Source organism: Chiloscyllium plagiosum, chromosome 5 (genome assembly GCF_004010195.1).
Source record: "Chiloscyllium plagiosum isolate BGI_BamShark_2017 chromosome 5, ASM401019v2, whole genome shotgun sequence".
In the NCBI taxonomy this organism is placed as follows: domain Eukaryota; kingdom Metazoa; phylum Chordata; class Chondrichthyes; order Orectolobiformes; family Hemiscylliidae; genus Chiloscyllium; species Chiloscyllium plagiosum.
Window position 1 is genome coordinate 109,125,788 of NC_057714.1, and position 20,434 is coordinate 109,146,221.

Below are 20,434 nucleotides of genomic sequence, written 5' to 3' on the forward strand. Positions count from 1 at the left end.
TTCCTGAGTGAATACTGGCGAAAAGTATTCATTCAGTGTCTCCCCAATCTCTTCCGCCTCCACATGCAACTTCCCACTACTATCCTTGACTGGACCTATTCCTACCCTAGTTATTCTTTTATTCCTGTCATACCTATAGAAAGCCTTAGGGTTTTCCCTAATCCTACCAACTAAGGTCCTTTCATGTCCCCTCCTTGCTGCTTTTGCTCTCTCTTCAGGTCCTTCCTGGCTATCTTATAACTCTCAATCGCCCCAATTGAACCTTCATGCCTCATCTTTACATAGGCCGCCCTCTTCCATTTAACAAGGGATTCCAATTCCTTATTAAACCACGGCTCCCTCACACGACCCTTTCCTCCCTGCCTGACAGGTACATACTTATCAATGACACTCAATAGTTGCTCCTTGAACAAGCTCCACATATCAATTGTGCCCATGCCTTGAAGCCTACTTTTCCAAGCCACGCATCCTAAGCCGTAGCTCACGAGTCGGTGGGGAGCAGAGGGATACAGATGCCTAGGAATTGGGCGATAGGTTTAGACAGTGAGTTTGGCTTGGGTCAGGCTTGGAGGGCTGAAGGGCCTGTCCTGGGCTGTAAATTTTCTTTGTTACTTTGTTCTTTGTAACCATATCTGAGTAATGGTTATCATATAACCACAAACTTCTATATGCACTGTTAATTCTTCTATTTTGTTCTGAATGCTGTGTGCATTCATATATGTTAAAAGAGCCAATAATTTGCCTTTTTATCATTTCTTCCCCCTTTCAATCTATTTACTGCTGTTTTGTTATGTTCGAACTCTCTGTCCCTCCTGTCCCACTGTGAATATCATTATCAAAATAGCTGTACTGTAATCTTTTGCTTTGTAAGTCTGCATTTCGCCTGTCACAAACCTTCTCCTATTGATTAGTTTAAAACCTAACTATAGCCTATATGTCCCTTATTATTTGACTCGACAAGACACTGGTCCCAGCATGGTTCAAGGAAACCCTTTCTGCTGGAACAACTCCCTTCTACCCCAGTACTGGTGTCACTCCCTTCTACCCCAGTACTGGTGTCAGTCCCCCATGAAGTGAACCTTCATTGTAGTTCTACCATGGATGACAATAACTGCCACTGTGCACACCGACTCCCAAGTTCTTCTTCAGCTCGATGAATTGTCCTTAACACTGTCACCAAGCAATTGTGCCTTCAGGACTTATTCTAACGAATACAGAGAACGGAATTTATGACCCCAATTATAATGACCCTAACATAACTACATTGTTAGATTGCTCATCCTCCCTGGAGCATCCTGTCTCATTTGAACAGGTTGTAAGACAGTTGTGGGAGGTGAGGTTTCTCAAATGCAACTCCTTGGGTCACTGTGGCTATCTTTCTTGCAGTCACACCCACCTATCCCTGATCATAGACCAGTTTTAGAGTCATATAAGAGTATGGAAGCAGAACCTTCTGTCCAACTTGTTCGCGCCGACCAGATATACTAAACTGACCAATCCCATTTGCCAACACTTGGCCTATCTCCCTGTAAATCTTTCTTATTCATGTACCCATCCAGATGCCTTTTAAATGTTGTAATTGTACCCGCTTGCACCACCTCCTCTGATAGCTCATTCCACACAAGCACTACCGTCTGCATGAGAAAGTTATCTCTCAGGTCCCTTTTAAATCTTTCCCCTATCCCTATCAAGCTTTGCCTTCAAGTTTTGGACTCCCCTACCCTGGGAAAAAGAATTTGGCTATTCACCCTATCCATGCCCCTCATGATTTTATAAACCTTTATAAGGTCATCCCTCAGCCTTCGATGTTACAGGGAAAATATTCCCAGCCTATTCAGCCTTTCCCTCTAGCTCAAACTCTCAAATTCCAGTAATATCCTTGTAAATCTTTTCTGAACTAATTTAAATTACCTTTAACATTGTTTCAATTTAACTGATCATTCAATGTCTTTTTGAATGTCTTGATTGAAAGTGCCCCCACCACACTTCAGGGCATTGCCATTCCAGACCACTTGAGTGAAAATATTTTTTCTCTCATCACTTTGAATGAGTCAATGTGAATTCTGGCCTAACTTGGAGTTTAGAAAAGCATTCCGATTAAACATTTTTGTTCATTAAATACATTATTATTTGGATATTACAAAATATTTTTGAAAAATATCAAAACTTTTCAATTTAAAATTCTCATCACTGGTCAAGTTTGTCTCAACCACTTCTCATTCCAAAATACTAATTAATTTTTCTTGATTTTAGAACCAGAAACTGGATTTGTGAACAAAAATTCAGTTCAGAAGGAAGTGAAAGTTCGACAATCAGAAAATGTTACTCTTAGCTGTGAAGTGTCACACCCCAAAACTGAAGTCCAATGGTTCAGAGATGGAAAACTACTCAGTAAGAGTGGAAAGGTGAAACTCGAATCTGATGCTAAAATTCGAAAGCTTACTATTCAGAATGTGGAGTCAAAAGATTGCGGTGGATACATTTGTGAGGCAGCTGGAGAGAAACTGACCTTCAATATTCAGGTTACAGGTCTGACATTTTGTACTCCTTTAATTATTCCAGTATTCATTTGTAACATTTGTACAAATTTTGTCACTGTATAGGACCTTTTTTTGGTTCTCTTTATCTCAAGTTAATTTGAAATTAGTCATTTACGCTACTTACGTGCATCAAGATATATGGAATAAAAGCATGTAGATAAAAGCAAAAGGATGCAGCTGCTTCGAGTCTGAAAATACACAGATAATGTTGGTAATACTCAGCTGGTTAGGCATCGTTTGTGAGGAGAGAAATAATTTCAGGTTGATGATCTTTCATCAGAATTGAGGTAGAGATTGACACCACTATGTTTGGATAAACTGACTGAAGGATCTGAATGGTTTACTATGTTCCTGTGAAGCATTTTTGTCATTTGTGACCTGTATCATGAAAATCAGCAACTTAGTACTAAATGTTTACTTGGAATGTTTAGTGGTGATTGCACTGTGGAATCAGGAGTTCACTGATGCTTCTACATAAATGATCCACAATTAGGGAATGAATTTAGTTTCATGATCTTCCAGCAGTCAGTCGAGCAACTTCCCACGAAGGCGATTGTGGCTGGCTATCTCACGACACACCATTGTTAAACAGAGCAAGTGTTAGGCCCTTCATTTACATGAGCAAAGGGCTTAGTGCTAGGTTCAGCATTGAAAAAGGGTTTCTTGTTTCTCTTTATCCAATATTTTGTTTAGCTAATTTTCAGACAAACATTTACATTCTTAGTAGGCTGCCTAGCTCTTGGAAAACGGAAGATACGCAGATTGGTATTAATACCCATATATATTACAAAGGAATAATATTTTTCTAATTATTATAGGCCTGTCAGAATTTCCTTAAGAAGGCCTGTTTTAATTGCGTTTTTTTTTGTTTTAAGAACATATTTGGAGGATTTTTGTCAGTTTTGAATTCGAGGTAATCCTTTACCCTGCCTCTGAGATAAATGATTCAAGCCTCATTCTCAAGAGATGAGGACATAAATAAGGTGACACAGTGCATTACTAAAGGAGTTCTGTGCACATAATGTTCTTTGTTACCGATGAGATGCTAAAATAAGACCTCACCTGCTCTTTCAGATGTACTTACAGGTCGCATGGTATCATTCAAAGAAAAACAGTGAAGTATTACTTAGGCTAAAATCGATATTTCAGCTCGAATTACTAAAATTGTCTGTTTCCTTGTGGGCTGAACCATAATCTCTTCCAAAAAACAGTGAATTGTGTATAAGTTTGTTTTCATTATTGAATTTATTTTTCTGTAATCTATGGATAATCCATTTGACCCATCTCATTTAGAAACTAACACCATTAGTGAACTCCTGCTGCTAGGTTTAATTTTCTTGGTGGTGTTCCAGGCTTAACGAATCAGGATGTTATTTTATAGCTACTAGTTCCCCTGCAATCTTATCATGTCTAGCTAACATAGTACATACTGGTATATCTCTACAGATTTCCTTAAATCTCTTTAAAAACCTTATTAGATGCTCATGTTGTCCTTCCTCAAAGTACAAAACTACATTAACTAACTGTCCTAGTATGTCAATGTTGGTTAGTTGAAATTGCTGACGTGGTAGATAGTGTTCGGGCTCACCGGAGCCCATCCACTCCATGCTGCTGCATTGTGTTTCTCTTTCTCGTCTTTTTTTTAATCTTCTTCCTTTCTTCTTCAGCTTTGAGGCTGAAGTGGTGTAGGTGAGGTGGTGGCTGCAGTGTCAGTAGCGTGGACCAGGACTCCTGGCAGCCGTGCTGATGCCTGGAGCCTGAACTCTCAGTGGTGATAGACCCAGAGCTTGGACTCTTAGCAGTGTTGGCAAGATGGTGGCAGGTGCAGAGTCTGGGTTTCCTGAGGCATCAGCGTAGTTGTTGCTGTTCCTAGAGCAGGACTTTTTGAGAACCCGAACACATTGAGGAAACCTTGCAGAAGCTCTGAAGCCATGTTTGAGACCCCAATTTGAACAGAAGATGAACTCTTATTAAAGTAATTTGTTTAACATATTATGCCTCAAAACTGTGCTGGATTGTGGCAACAAAACACCTTTCACTGTATCTTCAAGATATAGGTGACAATAACTAAACCATTCATCATTCAAATCGAGGATGTTTACTCTGGAAATGGTATATCTCACCTTTTCTCTCATCTTTACTGCCTCTGTCATCATTCATTTCTCTTACCATTATTCCCTGCTGTTATCAGATTTTTGAACAAACTTCTCATATATTAAAGTTAATCTTTCTTTGCATCTTCTCTGCCGCTGTAACACTATATTCTCATTCTGTTCTATTACCCTTATGTAATTATGTAGGGTATGATTTGCCTGGATAGCATGCAAAACAGTACTTTTCACTGTATCTCGGTACATATTGACAATAATAAAATCAAATGTGATATACTTGCTCTTTCCCACTGTCCTTCCTATGATTATATCACTTTAACATGTTCACATGATTTTCCGATTCTTCTTCGTGCAATGAGGTTCATCTACCAGTTAAGTCACTTTACTAACCTTCCTCACTAACGTTTTTGGACTACTGAATCTTACTTGCAGTGATTCACTTTGGAATGATATGAAAACTAAATCTTCGTCTCCTGTTTGAAACATTCTAGATGTTCAAAGTTTGGGAGAAGATTTGTAGCTCGGGTGCTCGTTGTTGTGGTTCTGTTCGCCGAGCTGGAAATTTTTGTTGCAAATTTTCGTCCCCTGTCTAGGTGACACCACAGAAGCGCTTCACAGGAGGCTCCCAAGCACTGAGGATGTCACCTAGACAGGGGACGAAACGTTTGCAACAAAAATTTCCAGCTCGGCGAACAGAACCACAACATTCTAGATGTATAATATTTGCCATTTCTTGTGATTTTCTTGGGAAGCATGGACATATAATCCAACATTGAGTGTAATTTTTATGCCTTAAAATCTCCTAGTAATCAGTATCTTAACAGATCTCTTATCTCATGACCATGGATAGGTTTGGATGGACTGATCCTAATAAATTCATTTGGAGAATCTCTGGTAATATAGCAAATTGTAATAAACCTAATTGTTTTTCCAAATCCTGTGAATCTTTTTGAGAATAGGCCTTAAGACCGTAAGAAACAAAAGTAGATATGTATGGCTTTTGATTTTTACCTCCACCTTGGTTTCTGATGAGGAGGGGATCTTGGAGCTTTCCCAACTATCCTTTCTTTACCCTGGTTACTTGTTTTCCTTTCACTCTCCCCTCCTCTGTCCCTCTCGAGTTTATAGGGTGATGGAAAAAGGGTTTAGTTTTGATTCGATTAGATTCACTACAGTGTGGAAACCGGCCCTTCGGCCCAATAGGTACACACCAACCCTCCGAAGAGTAACCCACCCAAACCCCTTTTCCCACTGACTAATGGACCTAATTGACAATTTAAGCATGGCCAATTCACCTAACCTGCACATCTTCGGACTGTGGGAGGAAACTGGAGCACCCGGAGGAAACCCACACAGACACGGAGAATGTGCAAACTCCAGACAGGCAGTCACCTGAGGTTTGAATCGAACCCGGACCCTGGTGCTGTGAGGTAACAGTGCTAACCACTGAGCCACCGTTATGGATCAACTCATCATCATCAGTCACTGCTGCCTGTTTAGTATTTGCCACCCTCTGGGTCCTTGCTATGATTTCAAATTACAAAAACTAGTGAGTTTTCAATAGAATGATTTTTCTCAGAGCTTCATATAGTATTACTCCTGATGCCCGCATCCATCTGTCAGAACTGCTTTGAAATTCAAATATAGGTTTGCTCAGTCTGTTTCCTCAGATTTTTAAACTTTTGTCTTTATGTTTTAAGAACTAATTTATATCAACCAGAGTAGCCAGTTCACTGCGTCATAATACATGGAATCTTCCTCTAATGTGAAACATAGATTTCCTGTGCTTTACCTAATTACTTGCTGTGCGCAGTAGAGTCCAGTTTTTCTTCAGTTACTTTATTTGCTTTGCTATTTTTTCAACAAACATAAAAAATGCCTCCCTATCCTTTTCATGCAATTCTGCTAGAAGCTGTGCAAAATGAAGAGATTTCTTACTGGACTATAACTGATGACTAGGATTTTCTCCAGCAGAGTCTTTGTCAGCGTCAGATGTCTTTTTTTAAAAAAACTGTATCATTTTAAGCTGGTATCTATCTCTTGCCTCTATTCCCTTTCTCTCTGAAATTCATGCTCAATTTTTCTCAGTTTCATTTGCTGCGTTATCATTTCTTTTTCCATTCTTTTTGATTCCAAAGCTTTTTCTTATTCTATTTTGAACTGCTTTACCTCTTTCTCATATTCAAGCTACTTTAACTGTAACTGAAGGAGAAAGTGAGGACTGCAGATGCTGGAGATCAGAGCTGAAAATGTGTTGCTGGAAAAGCGCAGCAGGTCAGGCAGCATCCAAGGAGCAGGAGAATCGACGTTTCGGGCATGAGCCTGAAAAAGGGCTCATGCCCGAAACGTCGATTCTCCTGCTCCCTTGGATGCTGCCTGACCTGCTGCACTTTTCCAGCAACACATTTTCAGCTCTTAACTGTAACTGAACCCTTGCTAACTCAAGTGACTTACCATTTGGCATACTTAGTTCCTCCTGTACTTCATCTAGTCTTAGTTGCTTTGCCAGTATTTCAATTACCTCTACCTTCTTAGTTCTGGCTGTCAATTCTACCTCTAATTTATTTGCCAATTTGAGCAGTCTGGCTTTTGTTACTTCCTGTAAATTCACCAGGGATATCTATTGAAACTGCAGGATGGTTTTAGCTGCTTTGAATGCCATCATATTTTAGTATGAGAAATCTGACATCTGTCAATTTATTCTTTTACCACTCACACTAACTCCACATCGAAACTTGCGTTATCCATGTTCAAAAGCTTCCAGACTCTGATCCCCCAACGTTTGTGACTGCTTAACTGGGAAGAGTGCACATTAATTATGCTCCACTTTTCCACAAGCTATCAAAAAATCCATAAACATAAAATCCCAAAAGACCACCAAAATGACCAATTTGCCTGGCTGACTGCTACTCAGGACAAAAGCAATTATGTCAGTAACAGAAAAATAATTATTCATAAAGCACTCTTTCCTCTGCTTTTATTAAAGTTAAGAATAATTTGTCTTTCCTGTGCAATCTAAGCAAGTTAGGATCCCAGCAGATACTATTGTCAGACAAGTCAGGTTCCAGACAGAAACCCAACTTGATAGGTCATAACTTGTTTTTGGGTTTTAATGCTCTGGTCCCTTGCTGAACCATAGGATATTGATTTTGCTTTAACAACAAAAAGTAAGTTTATTACAAAGATAACATAGTTTAGATTATTCTATCTACTTATAATACAAATTCAAGGATTTTAATCACGCAATAATAGTATAACAAAAACAGAAATTGTTGGCAAAACTCAGTAGGTCTGGCAGCGTTTGTGGAGTGAAAAGCAGAGTTAGCAATTTGAATCTTGTAGCTCTTCATCAGTTTCATCGACAATTTTACTTTTTTGTTTTCATATCTCTAGCATCCACAATTCTTTATTTATTCATTATTATAATATTATTGATCCAGAATACTGTTTCATGAACTGAAAAGAAACAACACAGCTTTTATGTAAGTTTAGTGCCCAAACACCCAGATGCAGTTCTCAAAACACCACTCATATAATATTCACACTAATATCCCTGTACCTAACACCTTAATAAATTTAAGTCACCTTGTTAAACTGGAACTGTGATTGCATGTAAGAAGGAGAAAATATTTTTAGTTAGCAATAAGTTAAAGGGTTATGGGGAGTGGGCAGAAAAAGTGGAATTGAGACCGAGTTGAGATCAACTGTGATCGTATTAAATAGTCAAGAAGGCTTGAGGCGCTGATTAACTTTTCTTGCTCTTACCTCTTAAGTTCTAATGTAAGCACTTTCAGTCCGGAGCTGCCCTGCATTGTTCTTAACATTTACCCTAAATGTGGCAGACAGTAAATTTGGCAATTGTGCTTTGCGAGCAGGGTCATGGATGTCCTGGATGAGGTGTTGCCAATATGGAATTTGCACCTCATCCAAGGAATAACAGTGCAGGCCATGTTAACCTGGTCTGCATTAGAGTGGTGTTGTAAAAGCACAGCAGGTCAGGCAGCATCCAAGGAGCAGGAAAATTGACATTTTGGGCAAAAGCCCTTCATCCTGTTAGCCTGGTGCCAGTTTGTCACCTGGGCTAAAGCAGTCTCAGTCATCTGGAGGAATATGCAGCGATGTAGAAAGATGATCAATGCTCTGTATTAGTCCATCAGGGTAAGTGCAACCATCCTCTGATGGTGTGATACCTTATGCTCACTCTATCTTTGCTACTGTACCATCTATGAAGGCCCATTCTCTACCAGTCTCATTATTGACTGCAATATTTTCCTCAGTTATGTCAGTCGCTCCAGCCCCAACATCCCTACAATCCCTTTGTATTGCCTACTCACTTGGTTAGGATTTTTACCCACCTGAACTGAAAGTAACAGCTGTGGCATTCGCTTTCATCTCCTGTAATATCTGCCTCTTTCATCTATTGTAATACCTGCCTCGCTCTCTCATTCCAGGAGGAAAACAGGAAAACAGGGGAGAAAAACTGAAGATGGATAGCATGCTTCCTGTCATTTGGCTCACTCCTTATTGGGGGAGGATTTTGACTTTGATGTCACCCGACAAGGACTGGTCAGGTGTTGCTCTTGTCTTACTGTTCCAGGTCCCCCTGACTGAAGAGTCACTTGACTTGATTGAAGCCTGCTAATAACTATGCTAAGCTTTCTTGCTTTGTGTCTGACCATAAGACTGTAAGATATAGGAGCAGAATTAGGCCATTTGGTCCATTTGAGTCTGCTTCACTATTCGATCATGGCTAATATATTTCTCAATCTCATCCTCCTATTTTCTCCCTGTAACCTTTGATCCCCTTAATAACCAAATATCTGTGTATCTCAGCCTTAAAGACACCCAAAGGCTTGGCCTATCTAGCCTTCTGTGACAGTGAGTTTCACAGAGTCACCATTGTCTGGCTGAAGAAATTCTTCCTTATCTTAGTTCTATAAGATCATCCCTTCACTCTGAGGCTGTACCCTTGGTTCAAGAATTCCTACCAGTGGAAGCATCGTTTCCATGTTCACTCTATTCAGGCCTCTCATTATTTCTTGTAAGTTTCTGTGAGATCCCCCCATCATTATATATCCAAACACCGTTGAGTACAGACCCAAAGTTCTCAACTCATTTGACAAGCCCTTCATTCCTGGGATCATTCTTGAAAACCTAGCACATCCTTCTTTCAATTCTGTGCCCAAAACTGCTCACAATATTCCAAAACTTGTCTGAGGAGAGTGTTATATAGCCTCAACAGTACATCTCTGCTCTTTTCAGTCTTGAAATGAATGCAAGCATTGCATTTGCCTTCCTAATTACAAATGGACTTGCATATTAATCTTAAGAGAATCCTAAACCAGCACTCCCAAGTCCCTTTGTGCTTCATCATTCCTGATGAAGGGCTTATGCCTGAAACGTTGATTCTCCTACGCCTCAGATGCTACCTGGCCTGCTGTGCTTTTTCAGCACTACACTCTCGATCCTTTGTGCTTCAGGTTTTTGAAACCTTTCCCTATAATTGACCCCTCTATTCTTCCTACTGAAGTGCATAACCTCACACAGTCCTATATTGTATTCCATCTGCCACTTTTTTGCCTACGTGGGCATGTCCAAGTCGTTCTGCACCCTCCCTGTTTCCTCAATATTTTCTGTCTTTCCAAGTCCCTTAAAAATAATTCAGTTTAACTCTTGAGTTTTGGGTGTAAGAAGATATGAGAGAAACTTCTTCTCATGCAGTATGTATGAATAAGTTATATTGGAAGCACACTGAAGATAACACGATTGAAAGTCTAATTGTCTAATATTCTTATAAGATGGAACGTGTGAGGGGAACTTGGCCAGGTTGAATTAACTGTTCCAAGAGTTGATTTTCTTCAGCCAAATAACATTTCCTCCTCTAAAAAGTTCTTAATCTTGGTTATTATTGGAAACTATTTTGTTTGCAGAACTTGAACCAGAACCAGTGTTCGCCAATAAAGAATCAGTTCCGAGAGAGGTAAAGGTTCGAACATCGGAAAATGCTATTCTCAGCTGTGAAGTATCACATCTCAAAACTGAGGTCAAATGGTCCAAAAGTGGAAAAATTCTCAGTTCAGGTCAGAAAGTTAAAGTCGAATCTGATGGTAGAATACGAAGACTTATTATTCAGAATGCAAAATTAGTGGATGGAGGCAATTATGTCTGCGAAGCAGCTGGAGAGAAATTGACATTCTGCGTTCAGGTTACAGGTCAGTAATGAATGTTGACTTTTAATTTATGTTCACCAAAGGTATTTTCAAAGTCTAATTATCTCTTGGATTACGTTTTTCTGACATCTGGTTGGGGTTCCTTAGAGCTTTTCCTTCTTGACTATCCATAAGAACTGTCTCCCTAATCTTTGTCTTCTGCTTTCACCTGGCTTTGAAAATGTAAGTAGGACCTGTGTAATATCTTTATTTTAGGGAATTATCCCAAAGGATTACTCAGAGGTATGTGTGGTAAGATAAAAACTTCAACCAAACAAGGAGAGTTTAGAAGGCTAGGAAAAGAGTTGTTTTTTTAAAGAAAGAACTTAAAGAAAAGGTGGATAGGTGCAATTCTGAAGAGTATAAACTTGGGACAGAATTTTCTGTTCCCTTTAAGGCAGCATCATTGGTGAGAAAATTAGGAAAAGAATGACAAGAATGATAAAGTTGGAATCTCATGGAGAAAAAATTTCCCTTAAGCTTTAAATGGTGACTTCATAAACCCACTAATAAGCCACCTTAATTCCATGCATTTGCATTTCACGATTCGCACAACTTGCTTCATTTATATGACACTACCAATGTTTTGAAACTAGACAGTGCCAGTTTCTCGCATGAAAGTCAGAATGGTTACCTGATGGCAGGAGCTCGTATCTCCACACATTCATCCATTTCTGTCTTCACCACAACATACCTGGCACTCTTCATACACACTGTCTGTACAAAGACAGTGCCAGTTTCTCGCATGAAAGTCAGAATGGTTACCTGATGGCAGGAGCTTGCTGCTTGTATCTCCACACATTCATCCATTTCTGTCTTCACCACAACATACCTGGCACTCTTCATACACACTGTCTGTACAAATTGGCATTGTCAAACCACCCAAGTTTACCACAAGATCATGCTTTCTCAATCTAAATTACATCACCTTCAGGACTATGTCAGGGACATAGTTTGCATGCTTCTGCCAGGATGCTTTGCGTGCAGGGATAAAAGCATCTTACTTATCTACACAAGTTACATTTTGTGGCTCTTGACTTCATTTGTTGCATTCATTAGCTTTGCCCATATTTGGAGGGTACCATTATTTGTGACTTGCATTGCTTTTCAGTGTAGAGGGGGAAAGGCAGTTTGTCATGGTGGGGAACACTGAAGAGTCAAAGAGGTGTACATTTTGCTGTATGGCAATGTGCTGTCTCAATGTTATATGTATAGTGTGTGTCAGCACTTGTTCACAGGAATCACACTGCATGTGCATCAAGTACATAGCTATCTCTAAATATCAATTCTTAATGGGCTCAAAAGGACCTACAGTCAGTGAGAGTACAACCACAGTCAGTCTAGGGGCTGATCTGATTCCAGTCCAGGGTTTGGTCATGGTTAGTCCGATTCTACCAGAAGTGCAGTATGAGGTTTGGACCATGGTCAGCCATGCAGGTCAAGTCAGGGGATTACATACACCTCAGTTGAGGTGCTGTCGAAACTGGAGGTGCTGGACTAATTTTCCCTGCAATGAGACAAAGAGAGGGGGGATAGAGAATGTTCAAAATAGATGGAACAGTAGATACTGGTGATGCTGAAACAAGAGAAACCATCAAACTATAATAACTCAACTGGAAAGGAACATCATTTATTGTTGAACATGTTGAATATACATAAGCTAGACCTAGCCTGGGGCAAACAGTTCTGCAGAACCCATCCCTGGGTCTGCTTTTTAAAAAGATTTTTAAATCAACTTGTTCAGAAAAGTCATTGCACATCTCTGGAGCAGGTGGGACTGGCTCAGAGTTGTTGACACTGCCACTGCACCGTGAGAGCCTCCTGGTTTGCTTTATCTTAGTTTCTAATCTTATTTTCTTAGTTTATAATCAACCTGTGCAGAGATGCTGTCACTAACCTCTGGAACAGGCTGGGTCTTGAACCTGCAGGTCAGGCAGCATCTGATGAGCAGGAAAATCGATGTTTCGAGCAAAAGCCCTTCATCAGGAATAGAGGCTGGAAGCCTTCAGGGTGGAGAGATAAATGGGCCTGGAGGCTTTCTGCCTCTATTCCTGTTGAAGGGCTTTTGCCCAAAATGTCGATTTTCCTGCTCCTCGAATGCTGCCTGACCTGATGTGCTTTTCCTGCACCACTCTGATCTAAACTCTGGTTTCCAGCATCTGTAGTCCTCACTTTTGCCAGGATCTTGAACCTGGGCTTCCTGGTCCAGAGGTAGGGACACTATCACTGCACAAGAACTCTAGCCTGGCTCTGCTTTATGTTTTTATTTAAATAAGCCTGTTCAGAGTTATTATTACACATCTCTGCAGCAGGCAAGACTTGAACCCAGGGCTCTTGGTTCAGAGGCAGGAACACTACTGCTGTGCCATAACAGCCCTCAAAGTACAGGCTAATGGCCAAATATAGATGTTTTCTAATCACTGTTCAAAGAGATATCGCACACCTCTGGAATGGGTGGGAATTGAACATGGGCCTCCTGGCTCAGAGATGGGGACAATATCACCACACCACAAGAGCCTGTCTGGCTCTGCTTTATATACTTCTTTTAAATCAACCTATTCAGAGCAGGTAGAACTTGAACCTGGACCTTCTGGCTCAGAAAAAGAGATGCAACCACTGTGCTACAAGATTCCTCTGGGATGCTTGAATGCCCTTAGGTCCCAGTGGTGATATGTTCTTCAGCCTCTCCAGTTGTGCCATTGCATGGGGAAGGGCATCATAGTCCTCAGATGGTAAATTAATGTGGTGAAGGGTTACATTTGCTTAAGCAAAAGTGCTATGAGATATAGTGGAATGGGCATTATTAATCTCAATCAAATAAACACGGCCTGAAAATAGGAAAATTTACCCAAGATGACTAGAGGAAGCCCTGTCAATTGTGATTCGATGACAGGAATATATAAGGGACTGGAATTAGGAGGGCTGAATTTGCAAAAGATTATGCTGCTTGCGGATGTTTTACAGGTACAAAGGCAAATTCATAAACGAATCTAAACATAAAGATGGATTTTTGATTTCAAGCTTTGGGGGGGCTTGCTGATTATGCATAGTGGAGTTCTGGATGACTACAATCTGCGGAGAAAAGTTAATTAGAGGCTGATAAGGAGGGAGACTAATAGAATAATTAAATTTGAATTTTTGTGAAAGCACAGGTAAGATTTATAGTGACTGTAACAAGGTTAACCAGGTGGATGCTGAAAATGTGTTGCTAGAAAAGCGCAGCAGGTCAGGCAGCATCCAAGGAGCAGGAGAATTGACGTTTCGGGCATGAGCCCTTCTTCAGGAATGCCAGGTGGATGTCATAGAATACGTGTTCTCTGACTGGGGCTCTTAATCTGGTCCAATCAGAAAGCCCTGGCTTTCAGATAAAAACAGGAGTGTCAGACATTCTGTTCACACTGAGAGATGGCTATGAGGGAGCTGGATTGTGTCAAGGAGTTTCCATGTATAAATAAAGTGAGTTAGTGAAGGAATACCAGATTCTGTGGAGTTATTTCAAGATCAACATGCGTTGGTATTGGCTAGGAGTGGAGATAGGAGATATAATGAATACAGTAGTGATTACTTTGGGGCAGAAATTCATCTTGTGATAGAATAAATTTCTAAGGGTTTCATATCATGGTATTAAGGCATAAAAAAAGAGTAAACATTTGAACAATTCAGTGGTGGAGCCTGAAGCAATTCTTTAGCTTTTACAATTTTCTTTTCCAAGCTTTTAAGATAGGGAAGTTATTACATATTCAAAACACACTCATAACCATTTTTTGTACCTGTTTCCCTTAACCATTTCCTTCTCGGTACTCAGTTTTTTTTCACCATACGAAGTGAACTGTCTCATCTCTCTCTCTCTCTCTTTCTCTCTACTGGAAGAATAGTCTTTTAGTTTTAGTCTCTTAATGGGGTAAGATGAATTCTGCACCAAGTTGGTACTTGGGAATGCTTATCTTGTATCTTTGTATATTAGATGCATTACTGTATTAATCTTTTATCAAACCTTTAGTTTTATGCATAAATCTTCTAGGAGAAAGTGAGGACTGCAGATGCTGGAGATCAGAGCTGAAAATGTGTTGCTGGAAAAGCACAGCAGGTCAGGCAGCATCCAAGGAACAGGAGAATCGACGTTTCGGGCACGAGCCTGAAGAAGAGTCCTGAAGAAGGGCTCATGCCCGAAACGTCGATTCTCCTGTTCCTTGGATGCTGCCTGATCTGCTGCGCTTTTCCAGCAACACATTTTCAGCTTTTATGCATAAATATCTGGTCAGGTTTATGTCTACCATTTTTAATCTGACATTCCAATTGATGTTTCTTGATTGCAGAACCAGAAACTGGATTTGTCAATAAGGGTTCAGTTCAGAAGGAAGTGAAAGTTCGACGATCAGAGAATGCTACTCTCAGTTGTGAAGTGTCACGGTCCAAAACTGATGTCAAGTGGATTAGAGATGGAAAACGACTCACTAGCAGTAAAAAGATTAATCTTGAGTCTGATGGTAATATTCGAAAACTGATCATTCAGAATGTGGAATTAAAAGATTTAGGTGAATACATTTGTGAAGCAGCTGGCGAGAGATTGACCTTCAACGTTCAGATTTCAGGTTAGTATGCTTCAAGGAAAATCCTGCATTTTGTTTTTACCCATTTAATTATTCCAATATTTATGTATAACATTTGGAAGATATGTAGGCCCAATTATGTTTGATCTGCTTTATTATGACATGCCTTGAAATTTGTCTTTTTTTTCTTAGGTAAGTATATTGAAATATATGGAATAAAAACAGACAAGTGTAATCATGGTGCATCAACAAAAGACTATGGATGCTTTAAATCAGAAATAAAAACAGATGACGTTAGAAATCCTAGGTGTCATATGTGGATGGACAAATGGATATAGGCAGTTCCCCAGTTATGCACAATTTCCATTGTTGAGTACTTTTATAAATCTGAAAATGTGTTGCTGGAACAGCGCAGCAGGTCAGGCAGCATCCAGGGAACAGGAGAATCGACGTTTCGGGAATCCTGAAGAAGGGCTTATGCCCGAAACGTCGATTCTCCTGTTCCCTGGATGCTGCCTGACCTGCTGCGCTGTTCCAGCAACACATTTTCAGCTCTGATCTCCAGCATCTGCAGACCTCACTTTCTCCTCCTACTTTTATAAATCGACTTGTATGCAAGTTGGAATGCTATACAGTACAATATATAATAGCCATTTGTAAATATGAGCAAATAGTTGCACATTGGATCTTTAAAATTAATATTAATATGGGAAGTCATTTGTAAGTATGAACTGTCAGATTTTGAATGTTCATAAATTGGGGGCCACATTTCGGTTTAATGGTCTTTCATCAGAATTGAAGCAACAGTTTGCTTCTGGTCAAATTGAATGAATAAACAGATTGAAGACTCTGGGTGGTTTACCTGTGTTCCTGTGAAGATCATGGTTATTTGCCATCTGTGAGTCTCTATTATGTATATCAGCAATATTCTCAAGTTAGGGACTTTGCGATAGTGGTAATTGGGTCCTTTACTGTGGTGTCAGGAGGTGCAGTTATGCTCCTTTCAGATCCATGTGCAGAAAATAAATTTAGCTGTTTGATTTGCTGACGTTCACTAAGACAGTTTTCTATTTCTGCAGTCATGGCTGGCAGCCTTATGGCAAATGTTGGACAAGGCAAATGTTAAGACACTGGTTTATCTGCTTTGGATGTGGGCAAAGGAGCTATCTTGCTTCTCTTTACCTATCATTATGTCAATTAGTTGACTTTAAGCAAAAGTTTAGATCTTTAATAGACAGCCTAGTTCTTGAAAAAGGGGTGAATGCAGCTGGCTAACTGGGTGCAGGATGTGATCATTTGACCAGATGCGTTGCCATTCAGTATGATCATGGCTGATCCTCTACCTCTTGCCATATTTCTGCTTTCTTTTCATACTCCATGCCTTCAACACCTAAAACTTCAGCAATCACTTGAACATATTCAGTAACCTTGTATCTACTACCTTCTGTGGTAAAGGATTTCACACATTGACCACCCTCTGAGTGAAGAAACGTTCTTCATCTCAGTCCGAAATAGACTCACCTGTATTTTGAGTCTGTGAGCCTGAGTTATGGACCCACCCACCTGGGAAATTGTCTTTCCTACATAAAATTGTCTAGGAATTTTAGACATTTCAATTGGATCACCTCTCAATCTTCTAAACTCTAGTGAATATAAGCTCAGTGGAATCATAAGACTATAAGAAGTAGGAGCAAAAGTACACTATTCAGCCCATCGAGTCTGCTCTGCCATTCAATGAGAATCATTGCTGATATGATAATCCTCAACTCCACACTTTCCAGCCTTTTCCACATAACCCTTGATTCCCTTATTGATTATCGATGAGAGTAAGATCCTAGAGACTTTCACTGAACAAAGAGACCTTGGAGTGCAGGTTCATAGCTTCTTTAGAGTGGAGTTGCAGGTAGACAGAGTAGTGAAGAAGATATTTGGTATGTCTTTATTGGTCAGAGCATTGAGTACCGAACTTGGGGGGGGGGGGGGGTCATGTTGCAGCTGTCCATGACATTGGTTAGTCCACTTTTGGAATACTGCATTCAATTCTGATCTACCTCCTATAAGAAGAATGTTCTGAAACTTGAAAGGGTTCAGAAATGATTTATAAGGATGTTGCCAGGGTTGAAGGGTTTGAGGTATAGGGAGTGGTTGGAGGAATTGAAATTGGCACTGACTGGGAGGTCTGGTCGGCCCCTGTGGAACTGGTTGCACGGAAAGTAAACTTAGGGAATGGCTCATCGAGCATCGTAGTAAGGTCTGCAGGGACCAATCAGACCTCCCAGTCACCGCCTGTTTTAATTCCCCAACCACTCCCTTTCCAACATGACCATCCTTGGCCTTCTCCATTGCCAAAACAAACCACAGCTTCGATTGGAGGAACAGCACCTTATCTTCTGCCTGGGCATGTTACAGCCAGGAGGACTCAACATTCAGTTCTCTCATTTCAAATAACCTCGCTCCCCCTCCCACGGCTCCCTTCCCAGCCCCACTCCCTCCCTTCCACTGCTCCCTGCCACCAACTGGATTCATTCCTCCTATTGACCAACCAGGACGTACCCTCCACCTGTCTTCACCTATCCCCACTTCACCACCCTGCCCCTGCCTCCCCCTTTGCCTGCAGCTATCCCCAATACTGAAGAAGGGTTACACTCAAAACGTCGACTTCTGCACCTCCTGATCCTGCCTGGATCTGTTTATGGCCAGCTTGGCCAGGCTCAGGAGTAGGCCCACAAGGAGGTCATCTGACCTACCCTCCACCCTCCGTACTAGGTAATCCCCTGTTTATTTCTTATTTTCTTTATAAATCTGCACACGATTGTCAAACAGCAGTAGTGCTTATGCTTTCCCCAGTGCCCATGTCGTGTGTGTGCAGGTGTAGGACACAGTGAAGAATAACAAATGCAGAAATCTTTATTTATATATGACCAGCAGAAAGTAAGGAAAAACCCGAGTGGTCAGTAACAAGCAGTGCCTTCCTTATCAAGGGGCAATGCTAAGTGATCAAAAAAGGCGAGGAGGAGGGCAGGGATCAAATCAAAATAGAATCAGAGGGGTAAATAAAACGCACCACACCCTGTGTTGCCCTCCTCACCATGAAAATCTCGTGTGGTGGTAGACACTGCTTGCTTCTTCTCCAGGGGCACTTGAACCTGAACGTAACCGTTAAAGAGGAGCAGACAATCTGCCATAACGACCTCCTCCATGGCCCGCTGCCTGGACCCATTTATGGCCAGCCTGGCTAGGCCCAGGAGCAGACCTATGAGGAGTTCCACTGACCTCCCCTCCCCTCTCTGCACGAGGTGATCCCTGTTTATATTTTTTTCTTCCCTGCAGTATACTGGCTGTGTGGCCAGCCAGCTCAGTGTCAGTCCCCTGAAGTGAAGAGATTCTGAATCCTCTGTTTATTTAAAAAAAAACATTTTAACCCCCACACTACTGCCAAACAGCAGTAGTGCTTAATTTTTCGTCAGCACCTATGTTGTGTGTGTGCAGGTGTAAGTCAGAGAGAAGAACAACGAGTGCATTAATCTTTATTTATACTCCACCAACAGGAAGAAAGGAAAAACACCTGGCAGGCCAGTGACAAGCAGTGCCTTTCTCAACAAAGGGCAATACTGAGTGATCAAAAAAGTGAAAGCGAGGGCAGGGATTAAAACAAAATAAAGTCAGGGAGGGAGGGAAAAAGCACGACACATCCTGCAGTGCCCACCTCTCCCTGAAAACCCCGAGGGTGTTGGTAGGCATCGCATGCTCCTTCTCCAGAAACACCCCGGCCCGCACATAACTGTGAAAGAGGGGCTGGCAACCAGCCATACCACCTCTCTCCATGGCCCACTGCTTAGACCTGTTTATGGCCAACCTGGCCAGGGCCAGGAGCAGACCCACGAGGGGATTCTCTGACCTACCCTTCCCCCTCCGCACTGGGTGATCCCCCCCTTTATATTCGTCAGCCAGGGCTTCATGATTGGCATGGTTTACAACCTAATCAAGGAGCTTGTAGTCAACAAGATCCACCTAGTTCCAATCACTACAGTTGCCTTTCCACTAATTGTTTTGTTATCTGCAAATTCACTTTCCTCATCCAAATTGTTAGTATATGTTCTGAATAATTGTGGTCCAACACTGCTCACAGTGGCACTCCACTTGTTACAGGTTGTTGTTCTGAAAGTGGCACCCTTATCTCAATTCTGTTTTCTGTTAGTCATTTCTCTATCCAAGCTGACATACTATCTCCATCACAATTCTTTTTTGAGCGGGAAAAGTTTTTTTCCCTTGCAACTCTATTCATCCCTCTACATGATTTTGTAAACCTTTATCAATTTCCTCTTAGCCTTTTTGTCTCCAAAACGCATAAAAAAAACAAAGATCTGCGAATGCTGGAAATCAGAAACAAAAACAGAAATTGCTGGGAAAATACAGCAGGTCTGGCAGCATTTGTGGAGAGAAAGCAGAATTAGCTTTTTCAATGCAGTGATCTTCAGAACTGATTGTAGATTGGAAGGGATGGGCAAAGTGGGGGGGAGTAAACATCACGTGGAGATAGGACTTAATATTGAGTGCAATAATTTTAGGGCCTGAGTACCTTACCCTGGGCCTTGTCATTAAATGGGCTGCTACCACAACCATCCCATTGTCAGCTACTAATGTTTGCAGTTAGCAGTTATTGATTCCCCCATGCCTTTGTCTGTCCAACTGCTGTTCTGCCTCCACAGGCTTTATCTCAATAGACAATAGACAATAGGTGCAGGAGTAGGCCATTCTGCCCTTCGAGCCTGCACCACCATTCATTATGATCATGGCTGATCATCCTCAATCAGTATCCTGTTCCTGTCTTATCTCCATAACCCTTGATTCCACTATCCTTGAGAGCTCTCTCTAACTCTTTCTTAAACGAATCCAGAGACTGGGCCTCCACTACCTTCTGGGGCAGAGCATTCCACACACCCACCACTCTCTGGGTGAAGAAGTTTCTCCTCATCTCTGTCCTAAATGGCCTACCCCTTATTTTTAAGCTGGTCCTCTGGTTC

General features: G+C 41.1%; 1 protein-coding gene across 1 annotated transcript in view; it reads left to right on the forward strand.

The window, feature by feature from the left end:
• LOC122550328 (obscurin-like) overlaps window positions 1–20,434 on the forward strand; it is a 784,231-nt gene that overhangs the window by 104,795 nt on the left and 659,002 nt on the right. Inside the window, exons 9-11 of the mRNA XM_043691054.1 lie at window positions 2,254–2,529; window positions 10,582–10,863; window positions 15,177–15,452. Of these exons, the coding sequence (XP_043546989.1) occupies window positions 2,254–2,529; window positions 10,582–10,863; window positions 15,177–15,452 (834 nt within the window). The remainder of the gene's footprint in view (window positions 1–2,253; window positions 2,530–10,581; window positions 10,864–15,176; window positions 15,453–20,434) is intronic.